This window comes from Dipodomys ordii, unplaced genomic scaffold (genome assembly GCF_000151885.1).
Source record: "Dipodomys ordii isolate 6190 unplaced genomic scaffold, Dord_2.0 Scaffold97, whole genome shotgun sequence".
Lineage (NCBI taxonomy): Eukaryota > Metazoa > Chordata > Mammalia > Rodentia > Heteromyidae > Dipodomys > Dipodomys ordii.
The window spans coordinates 4,974,287-4,990,155 of NW_012267313.1; the positions used below are offsets into that span (position 1 = coordinate 4,974,287).

The following is a 15,869-nucleotide window of genomic DNA, read 5'->3' on the forward strand; positions in this document are numbered from 1 at the left end:
TTCTGAAGAGTGATGCTAATCAAAGTAGAGATTCTTCTTTTCCACCTTTGTACTAAGTTAGAGAATTGTTTTGTTTTGTCTTTTATTTTTATTTATTTTTTGTTGGTAGTAGGGCCTGAACTCTGGGCCTGGGTGCTGTCCCTCACTCTTTATCAAGGCTAGCACTCTACCACTTGAGCCACAGCACCACTTCTGGCTTTTTCTGCTTATGTGGTGCTGAGGAATGGAATCCAGGGCCTCATGCATGCAAGGCAAGCACTCTACCAGTGAGCCACCTTCCCAGCCTGTTTTGTCTTTTAAACAATTGTGATTTTGATGCTCAGCCAGTCTCAGAAACCACACTGTGCTCTAACATGCTGTTTTCTGGGTAGATGAACTTGGTTTATGTTGTGGTTAGATATAAAGAAAGAGGAATACTTACAATTTATGAAGATTGGCATTTCATCATTCCATTATCCCAGGAATGAAGGAAGTGTGAACCTCCATTTGAAGAACTGTTCTAATTAAGAGAAAGAAGATAGCTGAACTCCGGTGGCTCACACCTGCAATCCTAGTTACTTAGGAGGCTGAGATCTGAGAATTGAAGTTCAAAGCTAGCCTGGGCAGGAAAGCCTGTGAAACTCTTATCTCTAATTAGCCACTAGAAACTGTGGCTTAACGTGGTAGAGTGCTAGCTTTGAGTGAAAAATCTCAGCCTTGGGGTAGAGCTCAGCCCTAAGTTCAAGCCTCACAACTCACACACACACACAAACACACACAAAAAGAAAAAAAAAGAAAAAAAAGAAAAAATTAAAAAAAAAGAGATATCTTTGGGTTGGGGAGAAAGGGGGCAAGAATAGCAAGGATTTTGGCAGGATATGTAGCTCAAGTGTTAGTGCCTGCCCAACCCTAGTACCACCAAAAAAAAAAAAAAAGAGTAGCAGGGATTTAAAGTGTGTGTGTGTGTGTGTGTGTGTGTGTGTGTGTGTGTATGTGTGTGTGTGTGTATGTATGTGTATATGTGTATGTTTTTTTAACATTTTTTCTTCTAGCTTTTCCTCCTTCTCTTCCTGTTCCTCCTCTTCCTGAATCCCTTAGAGAAAACAGTTTATATAGCCATTGTATTTTTTTTTTGAGGGATTTGCATTGGGGATTGAATTCATGGTCTCACACTTACTGGGCAAACACTACCACTTAATTCATGCCACCATCTTTTTTACTTGTTTGGTTTTTAGATAGTGTCTCATGAGTCTGGCTCTGGCTTCTGGCCTTCTCTTCCCATGTCCCTCCTTTGTATGATGTGACTGGAATTCCCAGCATGCATTGCTATGCCCAGCCTAGCCACTGTAGTCCATTTCTCTACTGGAAAGTAGTTCAATGGTCTTGGGGAGTGGAAAGGAATGTATTTGTGGCCTGAATTCTGCTCCTGCTGCAAAAAGGACTACTGCTGCTGCTGAGTGTGCGCAGTGGTAGGGAAGGACAGTCCTTCATAGAAACAGGATCCTTCCTGTACAGGATTTGGTAGTACTTACCAAAGAAATGATGCTATGCATGTATTACAGGGCTCAGGCTAGCACACTAGAGCTAATGTTTCACTGTAGTATTAGGACACTTGTAAATAGTTTAGGTCATGTGAATAAGCATCTTAATGTGTTAGTTTAGACCCTGAAACACCATTTATAACTTTTCTTTTGTGAAAGATGGGTTTCTGATTCTCAGTGCCGAGTTACTTGTGGGAAGCATGCTGTAATGGGAAATATAGAAAAAAAATCTATGCTTTCTGTTTTGATTTCCAGTTTGTATAATTTTGGACACAAACTGTATATCAGAAATATATTACAGAATAATTAAAAACTAGAGGTAAGGTACATTAGAATTATAGTTAGAATATAGACATACATAAGAAGGGAACTATATTAATTGTATTAAGGGGTTTCATTATATTCCCATGCATGTATACACACAAATATACATATACACATATATGTGTATACATTTTATAATTAAGTCTAGACTACGTAAGAGCAAAAGTATGCAATATTTGTCATTCTGAATCTGATTTATTTTGCTTAACATGATAATCTCCAGTTCTATCACTTTTCTTGAAAACAGTATAACTTCATTCTTTTTTCTGATTGAGTGATCCTCCATTGTGTATATAGGCTATTTTTTTCAAAATGTATTGCTCCTGGACACTGTAATCCTAGTTACACAGGGGACTAAGATCTGAGGCTTGCAGTTCAAAGCCAGCCTAGGCATGAAAATCCATGAGACTCTTATTTCCAATTAAACACCAGAGCCAGAAGTGGAGCTGTCACTCAAGTGATAGAGCACTGGCCTTGAGTACAAAAGTTCAGGAACAACACCCAGGTCCTTAGTTCAAGCCCCAGGACTGACACAAAAACAAAACAAAACAAAATGTCCATGTATTGATTTGTTGAGTTGAAACCACTTTGTACACTATTTCAGAATAATATAAATAAATAAATAAATAAATGAATAAATAAAATAAATCCTTTGAGAGATGGCAGAGACAAGAGAACCTACTCCATTAGGGGACACATTTTAGAGTAAGTCTACTTTAGTGAGGGTTGATGTGGACCAGTGATTCACAGTGGGTCTCTTCTCTTTACTATTATTTGTATTTTAAATCAGTTGTAGGGCTCGGATGCAGGGCCTGATGCTATCCTTGAGCTTTTTCACTCAAGGCTAGTGCTCTACAGCTTTGAGCCACAGCATCTCTTCTGGTTGTCTGGTGGTTAATTGGAAACAAGAGTGTTACAGACTTTCCTGCCTGGGCTGATTTAGAACCACAACCCTCATTCTTAGACTCTTTAGTAGCTAGGATTACAGGCATGAGCCACTGGTGCCCTGTGTCTTTTTATAAGGCCAGCTCATTGTTATTCATTTGGTTAACAAACCTGTAAACCATGTAGGAAATGTTTGGGGTTACTGTTACCCAGCCTCAGCCAAACAAAGAAATCTGTACAGGAGTCTATTACCTGCACATAGGAATAGCTTAGTTGGCCTCCCATAGTATGAATCTGGAAAGAGCTTTTGTTTATTGACTCTAGTCGCTTAAAAGTTAAAAGTCACAGTCTTTAACTGCTGCTTTATATTTAAATCAAGAATTGAGAGAAATTATTTGAGAGTTGTTTTTAAGCCACATGCCTTTCCTAAATTAAATATTCATAAAAATTTGACCCTAAGAGGCAGTATTTTATAATATTAGGTCTTTCTAGTATCTTTTCAATGCTCTGTATTTCCTTATTTCATCCTCATAGAAATCCACTAAGGATAATAAAATTATTTTTTAAGTAAGATTTTAAAAAAGTACCTTGCCAAAGATTATTCAGAGAACAAAGAGAATAATTCCATGAAATATAGATGGTAATATTCTAAGGCACATAATTAAGGAGATTTAGAAATGATTACTTCTAAGATTTTTACTGAATAACAAGGAAATATCAAAATACCTAGTTCATTTTCAGCCTTTTAATTAAGACAAGTGTGAAAATAGTCAACTAAAATAGCAGATGGAAGTTTTAGTGAAATTAATTTTGCTTATAACTCCTTTGTAGTTTTTCACAAAATAAATAGAACTTAAAGAAAAATTAGATAATTTGCATAAAATGACATGTGGTGCTTTAGTTATAAAACAAATTGCACAGAGAGTTACAGGCTTTGACAACAAGATCAGATTCATTAGAGCACATTAAAATGACTTAAAGTCATCATGAAAATTAATAAATGTGGTAAATCACATTTATGTGTTTATAAACTACTTCCAATGATGGATTTTTGGCTAACCAGTATAGTTATTGTAATAACCCAGTGTGAAACTCAGGGTCCCTGGCCAGTTTTGTACATTTTGTTTCTATGTCACTGATCTTAAAATTTTTTCAGTAGCTATGACTAGTTTTCTCTTTATTTAAATATATTTCATGTGCAAGTAATTAAAAAAGAATAAAGTAATTCATCTTTTAGAACCTTGTTTATGGTTCACAGGAATAAAATAAAGTTCAGGAAACAAAAGAAGAAAGACATTGTACTTTGGAGAATGAGAGAGAAGAACTTGGGGTTGATGTATACAGACTGAGTAGGAATCACTGTATGTAAAAGAGCATGTTCTGAGTGTGGATAAAGCCACACTACATGTTCTTAGAGTTCTGCTTTTCAGCTCTTAGCAGATAGTTTTCAACTCTGTGCTGTCTTTAGTGTCTAACAAAAGAAAATTTTACCTCATCCAACTGGATCCTGAACTCAAAGGAAAGCTGAATAGCTGTAAATAAGATTATGGAAAACTAGGTTTACAGGTAGAGATTTGAAGCCAGACCAAACAAAATAGTCAGTGAATATCCAGTTCCAATTTCCATAAAATGATAGACTAGAGGTGTGGTTCAAGTGGTAGAACACCAGCCATAAGCAGAAAAAGCCCAATGAGAATGCCTGAATTCAAGCCTTGATACCATAAAAATAGAAATTTACACAAACTCTGTACTACATTATTTTTTACCAAGAATATATATTTTGAGTTAGGGTTTTACACTATGAAATTCTCAGGATATTAGAGTTGTTAAGCATTTTCTCTCTTTGGATATGTACAAAACATACACATACATACATTGTAGTATAAAAGAGATAAGATATAAGACAATTGAAAATGTTAAAAGTATTAGTTGTCTTGCTAGGTACTGGTGATTCATACCTGTAATCCTAGTTACTCAGGAGTCTGAGATCTGAGGATTGTGGTTTAAAGCTACCCTGGGAAGGAAAGTTCATCTCCACCCAAAAACTGCAAGTAGAATTGTGGTTGAAAGTGGTAAAGTACTAGCCTTAAACCCAAAAGCTCAGGGACAGTGCCCAAGCCCTGAGTTCAAGCCCTATGACTGACTTCGGGGTGAGGGGGAAGAAAAAAGAAAAAAAGAAAAAGGAAAAATTAAATCTCTCCAGTTAGTATCAGAATATGAATTAAACCAACAAAATGATTTATGTTTCTTACATTTTCAGTAAGGAATAAATATTATAGTATCATCCAGTACATCCACGTGTACCAAAAAACCCTCCCAAAAATGTCAGTAAGCAATATTTATCTTACAGTGATCAATGAACTAACATATCTTAGGTGCAATAGTTTGAGTGTCTCCCAAAGGCATGAATGTCTTGGCCCTTGGTTCCTGGTGCTAGCAGGACGTGGTGGAACCTTTGAAAGGTAGAGCCTAGTAAAAGGAGATTAGTTCATTGGAGTAGATCAGAAAATGTTTGCCAGTGTTAGAACTTTGGCTTATGGGAAAGATTGGTTGTTAGCTGTACCCTAAGGTGCAGAGCTAAACACAGTATAGCACATGGACCAAGTCTGGCCTACCACAAATAAGTTTTGCAAATAAGTTATTAGAACACAGCCAGAGAGAGCACTTCACTTATGTTTTGTTACAGTTCAGTAGTTGTAATGAAGACTATATTATCTGCAAAGCCTAAAATATTTGCTGTTAGATCCTTTCTATAATGTGTATGCCAACTCCTGCCTGCTTTGAAAATGACAGTTGTAAACAATTGCTACTTGTTCTTCTCTTGTTTCCTTCTTTTTCTATGTTATCTTTAATTAAGTATATTCAATATAGTGTTCTTTGACTTTTCTCCTGTAGTCATTGATGCATCTCCAATAAACTCAAAGAGTAAAGAAAATGAACAGATCAAGAGTGAGCAAGTAAAGAAAAGGAAAAGAAAGCTAAAAGATTATCAACCCAACTATTTCCTATCCATCCCAATCACCAGCAAAGAGGTATTTTAGAAGAACAAAACCTACAGAACTTTTTACTATGATGTTTTACTCTATATTTTATTCTTAATTATAGTGCATGAATCTAAGGGACTATTTAGGAGGAAAAGAAGAAGGGGAAAGGGAAAAAGAAATATACAGATTGAGTAATTTTGAAGTACATTACAAACACATATGAAAGCAGCCTAAAGAACCTTAGTGAAAGCTAGTTGATCAGTAGAAAATGAGGAGGTTCTCAGAAACAGACATAGGCTCATTTGAGGGCTGGGTCCTAGCAGGAGGAGATTGGGCTAAACAGGAGGAGGAAAGAGGATGAATACAGTAGAAATAGATTGAAGTTACAAAATAGAACAAAGAAACCTTCAGGAATTGTTTTGGAAAGGGGGAAGGGAGGGAAGAGAGAGTGACAGGAAAGAGTGAGATGGGTTGAAATATGTTGTAAATGTGTGGAGATACAACAATGAAATCACCTATCCCCTGAATCACTAACATAAGCTAATAAAAAAACAGAGTCTAATAAATTCCTATCAGCCCACTTACTCTTAGTTTCTAATAGTCTGTGGTGGCATTTTGGTAGGAGCATGAAGAGAAAAGTCTTAGTCAAATAATAGAAATATATTTAAATAATAACTGAAAAATCTTAATTAAAAAAAGTATGACTGGTGCTTTCCTACCTGAGCTGTGCCTCCACTTCCAAAAGTTTATTTGACAGTATTAGGACATATGTACTTGCTAGATGGGCACACTACCAATCCACCAATCTTAATCATACTTAAATAATAATAATTTTATAAAAGTCCCTCAAAAATGGTTGCCTGCCACAGTCCTTGGCAAAGGTTTGTTCATGAAACTGGAGAAACCTTCAGAGGACAGTGAGAGGAATAGAGGTTTCCAAAATCTCTCAGGGGAAGAGTGAACTAGGTTTTCTTGCTTATGTTTATGTATTTTCTCCTCATCATTATGTAGGATATTCAAGTTACATGAGTATCTCTTATCCAGAATGCACGGAACCAAAAGTGAGACACACTTTGGATGTTTTGGGCTTAGGAATATTTATGTATGTAATGAGATAACCTGGGTATTGGACCCAAGACTACACATGAAATCCACTAATATGTATACCTTATATGTGTACCTCATCTAGTGTTTCACTGTGCCTGTGTGTTGGTTGCAACTATTACATGAGGTCAAGTGCAGAATTTTCCACTTCTAAATTGTGTTGGTGCTCAAAAAGTTTCATATTTTGGAGCATTTTGGATTTCAGAATTTTGGATTGGGGATATTCAGCCAATCTAATGACTCACAATCTTAGTAGGAATCTATTAAAATTGGAAAAATTAATGTTATGTGAATGATAGAAAATAGGACCATCCAATTAGCACGTACTGAGAAGCTTCTAAGAGAGACTTACTTATCTGAAACTCCTTAAGCAGTAGGGCAGGAATGAGAGTGGCTAGAAAGAATACCCCAGAATCCCAGGATAAATCTGAATTCATTCATTGTGAATTCTGATTCCTTTGACCAGGTACATTTTCAGGTTGCTTTAAAAAATTTAACTGGCACATCCCTAAGATTCCCCTCCCCTCCCCCCTTCCCCTTCTCTCTCCTCTTCCCTCCATCCTTTGTGTTGTATTGTGGGTTGAATTCAAGGCCTCTCCTTTGCTAGTCTCTTCAAGTGATTTTTTTTTCTAAACCTAAATTGGTACGTGCCACTGACCTGCTTATTTACTTTAAGATTTCCCCATTGATATTGACAAAGACAAGTCCCCACAGTGCTCTACAAAGTGGCCTTCTCCCCTTTCCCCTTTCCCCTTCTGCCCCTCACACTGTCCTTGATCATCCCAGTTTCCCTTTGCTTCAGGCTTTCCTTCGCTAAGAGTTTCCTGCCGTCTTAGTTGTATTAGCTGTATCTTGGTTTGTACCTTGCTACTGAGACCACCCTGACCAGGACACCTGCCCTTTCTCATTCCTTTGATCCCACCCCACTCCCAGCTAAAGCCTTTCATATTGTCAGTTGTCATCCTTGCGGTTTGACACTTGTATTCCTCACAGCACTAGTTAGTACCTAGACTAGTGCTTGTTCTGGAGAAGATGTGTACTCACACAGGTGAAATGCTGTCATGTCAGGGGTGAAGATATGGATATGAAGTTATAACCAGAACTATTTCTTTTGTAGTGCTGGGGATTGAACCCAGGACCTCATATAAGATAAGCACTGAGTTACTGAGTTACACCACTGAGCTACGTTATAGCTCAAGACCCTTAAAAATAATAAATACAATAATAGTACAAGTACTGCTTTAAAAATAAAAGTTCAGTAGAACTCTATTTTATATAACAGAAAGCTTAGAAAGTTTACTTACAAATGTGGAGAGGAGATACAAAAATCCAATGAGATTGTCATTTGGCTATATTCTGGTTTTTTTCCATGTGAATATTTTCTATTTGTTTATTTTAAAGTACCTAATGTTAAATTTCTTTTCAAGTTAATTGTGATTCTTTGTAGGGAAGCCTGAGAAAAGAAATCCCATTTATAACATTGTTTCAATAGAAGACTATAGTCCAAGTTCCAATTAAGTTGCTGCAAACAAGCCTTTGAAAGCACACACATTCACAATGAGTTGCTCTAGTTTTGGCCTCTTGTTGGCATCTAGTTTTAAAGAAAAAAGGCAATCAGAATTACATAGGCCTTTGATGTCAAACAGACTTTAAATTTTGAATTCTTTATTGATGGAAAAATCTTTCTCATCCGTGGAAAATCTTGATTTCATATTTTAAGAAGTAGAACTAGAAAATGAATGAGAATGGCAGCATAAAAATATACAAGTTGAAAGTATATGAAAGCATGTGTTTCTTCATTAACTTACAATTAGATATTGGTTTAAAAATAAAAAGAAAAATTTTGATAGGGTTATAATAAATTTTATATGCATTTTAAATGGCCAGGACTGTAGCTGCTACCCATATGTGATTTTATGTGCTTTTTAAAATGAGAGGTGATTTGTTAGCTTTCTGTTACTTAACAAAATATCTGAGAATAATTAACTTATTTTGGCTCACAGATCTGGAGGCTCCAGACCTTTGACTGGCCCTCATAACTTTTGGGTTTGTGATGAGTTAGGAGTTAGGAGTTATGAGTTATGTGGCATAGCAGGACTGCTCACTGTATGTCCTGGAAGCAAAAGAAGAGCAAGTAAAGGTCCAGGATCCTAGAGTCTCCTTTACAACTGGTACCTACCAAGTTGAGAACTGGCACCTACTAAGAAAACCTCTTGTTTTCTTTGGTGTTCCTGGGGTTTGAACTCAGAATTTCACACTTGCTAGCCAGGTGCTTCCCCACTTGAGGCACTATCCTAGTCTTTTTTGTGCTTTAGAAGTTTTTGAGATAGTCTCTCACATTTTTGTCTGAGCTGCCTGGATTGTCACTGTCCTACTGAAGCCTCATCATAGAGGTGTCTCTATCTTTTTACCTGGGATTGTCTCAAACCATGATCTTCCTGATCCCTATCTCCCGAGTAATCAACAATAGTACTACTATGGAACCCAAACATTTAACACATGGGCCTTGGGGCATTCGAGATCCAAACTATAGTTTGTAATAATATAAGACAAAGCAGCATTGAAAAATATAAGGACTACTTTGAAAGGGATGAAATTAGGATTGTATTTATTTTTGTGTGTAGTTTGTTAAAAATGTGAGCATGGAAATGTAGAATTTGAGATAAGTTTTCTTGTTATTTTGTTTGCTTTTACTCTAGTTATTTGCTCTGTTACTGGTTTTTTCAAGCACTCATTTTTTTCCCTCTCAGTGGTACCAGGCTCTTGAACTCAGGGTGTTGTTTATGTTGGGCAAGTGCCCTGTCATTAAGACATTCCCTAAGCCCAAGTTTTTTGAAGTACATTTCATAGTTTAGAGTATTCATCTTTGACAAAAAGTTATTTAACATGTATACATGTTCTATTTCCTGATGCTAAAAATTGGAACCCAGGGCCTCTTTTATGCTAAGCAAATACACTCCAATATGATACTTCTAGTAACTGTTAACGAGGCAACAGATTTAGGGATAATATGTGTTAGCAGCTTGGAAAAATTTCAAAATCAATGTCAAAAGATGGGGTCAAAGACATTTTTCTATCATGTACTAGAATGTAAATAATTTCTTGTTGCAAAAGCACCCACACTTTATTGTGTTTTCTTTGAATTCATACATGTTCTGAGTCAATTAGAAAGCTTAAAAATATAAAAATGGATTTTCTAATTGCATTATTTTTAGGCATGTGGAATCTGGGCCAGTAATGTTTAGCAGATGAGTGTCTGCTTTTACTCTACTAACTCAAGAGTGAGTCATGAGGGAAATATTTAAGATTTCAATAAAGTACTTATTCTTAGAAATTTCTTTCAAAGTCCTTTATAAATTTGACCTTATAGTGTTAGATTCTAAGAATATACTTTGTGCAGTTGCACAAAGTACTGCTAGACATTATAGTGATAGATAAATTTTAATGGTTGTGTTGAATTTAATGATTGTAAAACTTAAATTTCTTTTGGCCTTCAATGACATTGGGACTTTATGATGACAAAATTAATACTGAAGTCTTTTTCTTTTCTTCTACTTTAAAAGAATATAATTAGGAATAAAAGGTATTTAAAAATCATGATATCAAGGAATATATAAATGAATCTGAAGCACTAAAGCATAGTTAAAATATATTACTTGATTAGATTAATTTTAATTTTTTCTAGGTTTAAGGTTAATACTGAATTGTAAGTACTGTGTGGCTCATAGCAGTAATAGAGTTCAAAGTATTTTATAGTTTTTTATTTGAAGTTTTACAAGCTCTTCAATAATTGAAGGATACTAATGGTCTGAAACAATTTTAGCATGAAAAACATTACATTACATTTTTGGATATATGAATGTGAACATTTTCCAAATTTATATACCAATAGTAGCTTTTTCTTTTATCTTTTTTTTTTGCTGGTCATGGGGCCTGAACTCTGGGTCTGGGTGTTGGCCCTTAGTTTTTCAGCTCAAGGCTAGCGCTCTACCACTTAAGCGACAGTACCACTTCCGGCTTTTTCTCCTTATGTGGTGCTGAGGAATTGAACCCAGGGCCTCATGCATGAAAGGCAGGTACTCTACCACTGAGCCACCTTCCCAGCACCTATACAAATAATTTTTGAGCTTACATTGAGTTTTGATAAAAATGCAAAAATCTACCTATTAGTGCAAATTGCCTTCTGACCCCTCCTCCTAGTATTGTGACAAATCTATCTCCAAGTATCGACAGATATTCTCTGGGAAGCAAATTGAAAATTTTTGGGTTTGAAGATCTTATTTAGTTTTTGACAGCTCTGTAAAATAAATTTTCCTCAATTACTGGAGAGCTTTCTAATACATTTTTCTGCTATTGATGTAACATCAGCTTTTTCACAAGGAATAGCTTCAGTCCATCTGAAATTTGGCATCTGTCACAAGAACATATTGATATTCCATTGAGGATGACAATGGAATGTCATCCATCTGAACATGTTCAAATGGTCCAGCAGGTGGTGGAAATATATCAGTCTTAGCAGTCTTCCCAGGATTATTATTTTGACAAGGCGGACACCGGCTACAAACCACGTTTGCTGCTTTAGAGCAATATGCCACTGGTACTTTTCCATAACACCATATTGGACCACTTTTGGCTACAGAAAATAGTTGTAGAGTTGAATAGTGGCAATTGGAGGGATATGGGAAGGACCATGCAGCCATTTGGCCCCTCACTGAGCTCTTGTTTATATTAAATTTGTGTTCTTTTAGATATTATTTTTGCTCTACCAATTTAGGTAGACAGCTAATTTATTTAATTAAACAAATTATAATAAGTAATTACATGTAGATGAACTTTATAGAGTTTATTCAAATTTGTATTTTGAGAAGTTCAGAGTTAGCTGATAGGGAACTTGTTTATAAGGATCAGTTTTAGTTACAGTATCCCTTGACATCAAGGAAGTAGCTGAAAGAATTTTGACTACTTGGGGTTTATTTTTGATGGTAGTTCTACTAGCCTGGAGAAACCACATTTACCTTCATAGCATTTCAAAATTGTGTACCACCCCAAAGGCATATGAACTATTTGTATAGTAAATTAATTTGTCTTTGACTATATGACAAGCTATAATAAAAACATATAATTCTACAAGTTGTGCTGATTTAAGTTGTAGACAAATTCCTTTAAAAATTATAATTATTAGTTCATTTTGAGTAGCTGTTGCATATCCTGTTTATTACTTGCCTTCTGTATTTTGGCATATGGTACATCAACAAAAAGTATTAAGTATTGCCTAATGTAGTTTCCTGTGAGTCAGTGCAAGTACTCAATAGTCATAATACCTCACAGTTTTGGTCTTCTTCATTTTCAGAGCAGAGCAGCCAAGTGGCATGTAAAATAGGCCACAGTATTTGAGATGCAGATTAAAAGATGACAGAAGAAGAGCTTCATAAATTCTTATTATACTTGTTGAAGGCTGTTGAATTGGATCCAAATGTAATAATTTTTTTAACTTCATGTAGAATTGTTACATAGTTTATTTTCTCATACTAGTTCAGATTTGCTTTCCACCAATTTAACTGCTGTTACATTTGGAAAATGTGAGTAGCAATGGGATATGTCTTTTATCATATTCCTAAGGAAGGTTCCCCCATAGCCTTTTTATTGAATTCATGAAGAGATAAGGTAGAAGGTTTTATATAATTTAGGAGCCTTGAACCTGAAGATCAGTGTAAGGTCAGTTTTATTTGCTTGAAAGCTTGTTCATAGTTATCTTCCCATGTCAAAGGCTCTGGGACAGTTTTTTTTTTTTTAAATTTGTAACAAGGAAATGCCAGCAGGAAGAAATTTGTGTTAAAATTGACAGTGTTGAGAAGTCCATAGAAACCTCTTAATAGTCTCTTAGCTGTGGGTCTAGGGAACTCTTGGATTGTTTTTATTCTCTCAGGAGAAAGGGAAATTCCTTCTGCAGTAAATCATGACCTAAGCAATGGCCTTTTTATCTCAAGAACTAGTTTTTCCATGGTGGCTTCTCTGACCCTTATAAACTAACTATTGCAAGAAATGAACTGCATGTTTTATTGAGTCCACTTTGGCAGAGAATCTGTTAGTAATATAGGGCTTTAGAGAATCTATGGGCATAGAGACTATGTACAGTGATGTTTTTCCAAATGATATAAACAAATATTGATTCTTTTTATTACCTTGGAATGAGAGGACTTTGTTGATTTTTCTAGGGTAGAGCAAAGAGTAGATTTGGTGTCCTTGTTTTCTACCAACACTGTTCATGACTCCTTATTGATTTTGATCCTAGTTTCCATGGGGAAATCAGTGAGGAGTCATGAACAGTGGAATATTTAAGATTATTACTGCAAGTGGCTGAGTAGAGATTCCCTTGAAGTTCTGTCAGTATTGATTTTTACCTCAACAGTCTCGCCCTTGGGAGTTCCCTCTCATGGAGAACAATTAGTAACAAAGGGAATAAATTCATTGGAAGACTGTTGTCAGAGTGGATGGCCTTTTTTCCAGTCCTGTGACTCTTTGCAGTTGTGACAGACATCACAAGGTACAGAGTTTCTTTGTGCATGGTTCCTTTGCTTCTGAGACAGCATGCACAAAGAGCTTCTCTTGGTGTTTGCCTCTCTAGCTGTTGTAGCTATGCAGATATGAACCTTTGAGTTCTCAGTTTAAGCAAAGTAAAAGCTACTTTTTACCTTGTTGAAAAATTTTAAAACCTGATTGGTTTTGTTTGCTCCAGGATTTTTCAGTTCCTATTGGAAAAACTATCAGTCTCTTTTAGATTATTAGAAATAAAGATAGGTTGAGGTTACTTTAGGTGGTGTGTATTTAGTGTAAAGATCCATAGTGCTGACATTATTCATGGTGATCATCAAAGATAGTAAGAAAGACCTTATTCATGGGATCCATGGTGATTGTTATGAAGACCATTGACACAGTCTCCTAATAGGTGAGAGAGGCTGGGTTCAACTCTGACTTTAGTAAGCTTGCCGGAGACTTACAAACAAGGAGCAAGGTTGGGATTGGGGGATAGAACATTCCTAAGAGGTTACAAAGAATGAAAATGTGTGGCCTAACAACACAATTATTGTTTAAGACAGGTTAGGTTAGGGTAGTCAGATATCACGGGTAAGGGGTTTTCTTTAAATTGATTTCAGAAAATTCTTATTCAAGATAGTTTTGGGCCTAGTTAAGCAGAAGAATTGGAGGAGCTTAGTTAAAGTTTTGGCTCAAGGACAAAGTCTTTATCTATGGGAAGTCAGACCCTAGAACTGCATCTTATGACTTTCCCAGTCACATTCCACAGATAATAGGAACATTGTTCAGGATAAAACAGCTACTCTAGTCTCAGAATGATGTGCTATGCTCATGATTCAGTTATTTCTCATCTCTTCTTCTTCTTCTTTTAAAAAATTCTGCTTTTATTTCCTGACTTCCTCTTTTCCTTTCCTCAGTAATTCTGCTGTCTCAGGGCTTTGGGTGCTCCTTTCCTCTGGGCTTTCTCAGAGTTTGCTCTTTTATGTTCAGATTACTTTCTAGTATACTCAGCTTCACTGCAATTGCCTCTAACTGGAAGTGGAGGAGGGAGATGGCATCATTCTTTTTGTTCCAGAGGAGCAAGTACTGAGAGGGGAAGGTAGATGTGAGGCTTTTACCTGTAGACTATAGTACTTTTCACATTTGGGCCTTTTATTTTAGCTCTATCTTTTTGGTTATGTCTCTTCTGATATGCCAGGGGAAAAAATGAGAGTAATTAGTGTTATTAAAATTACTGTCATCTTAAAAAACCCGAAAGGCCAGGGGAAATAGGTCTTTAGACACATTCACTTGAGTACAAATAAATATTACTCCTAACAGAAATGGAATGTTGTCTGCTGATTTGACCTTTGTGTTGAAAGAATAAAGCTTTTTTTCTTAGAAAAGATCATCATCACTGAGTCATACCCTGTATTCCAAAGACAAGTTTCTAAAAGATGCATGGCTATTGAGAGCTTTTCCACTCAACCAGTGCCTTAGCCTGCAAAGTAAGGGTATTGATTTCAATGGACAAGACTGTGATTTTCTAAATTTACGTTTCCTATTAAGTCATCTAAGTTATCAACTTGTGACAATTAAGCTTTTGACAATTAAGCGTTTGCTTGTAGAATCTTGATGTCATGCTTATTTTTCTCCTTGATTTTCAATTTACTGTATAAACATGTACTTACCTATGGCTATTTGTGTGTGTTTATCATGTGTGATTAGATTATAGGAGGAATTAAAATTCTGCAAAAGGCAATAATACAACAAGATAATCGACTGTCTAAAGCAATGTCTGGTGATGGTTCCTTTCACATTACCCTGTTAGTGATGCAATTATTAAATGAAGATGAAATAAACATGTGAGTAATGTGTTTTTTCTTGAATATTATTTTCCAAGTCATTACATTAATATGAATAAACACAGTAAAACACAAAGAAATATTGAAATTATAAAGAAGTATTCTTTATTATAAATCACCTCAACTGTTAGTAATGTACAAAATTAAGTAAACACATATTTTCTTAATCTAGACCTTTCCATTCTGTTATTGTCATCAGCAGTAACCCTTGGTTATGCAGGTGTTTTGCCCATGTTAATTATGTAAGTGCAGTGGAGTCTAGGTTGGGATTTTAGCTGAACATTCTGGAATTATGGAATACCACATTTTTTTTTACCTGCCTACACTTGGGAAAACCATTTACTTTCCTATTATTTTATTATTAGTGAAAAAGAGGTTTCAATTCAAGATGTCAGTTTATGAGTACAATGAATCTTGATCCATCTCACTTCCCCATCTCTCTCGATACCACCTAGACCCTGTTAAAACTTTTCAGGGGCAGTGAATTCCATATCTTTTTTTAAAATTAAAAAATGATTTATACTCAATCTAGTTTTTTGGTTCTCTACATGATATACTTGTATTTCTTTAATTAAAAATTTATGTGGAATTTACTCTTTCTGAAAAGACTTAGCAGGGGATAGGTGATGTTGAGAGAGATTACGAAGTGACATGGATCAAGATCATTGTACTCA

General features: G+C 35.6%; 1 protein-coding gene across 3 annotated transcripts in view; it reads left to right on the forward strand.

The window, feature by feature from the left end:
* The window catches only part of Akap7 (A kinase (PRKA) anchor protein 7), a 125,513-nt gene that overhangs the window by 6,121 nt on the left and 103,523 nt on the right, over positions 1-15,869 (forward strand). For all 3 annotated transcript variants that reach the window (XM_013026913.1, XM_013026916.1, XM_013026915.1), the window contains exons 3-4: positions 5,625-5,761; positions 15,059-15,195. In XM_013026913.1, the coding sequence (XP_012882367.1) occupies positions 5,625-5,761; positions 15,059-15,195 (274 nt within the window). The remainder of the gene's footprint in view (positions 1-5,624; positions 5,762-15,058; positions 15,196-15,869) is intronic.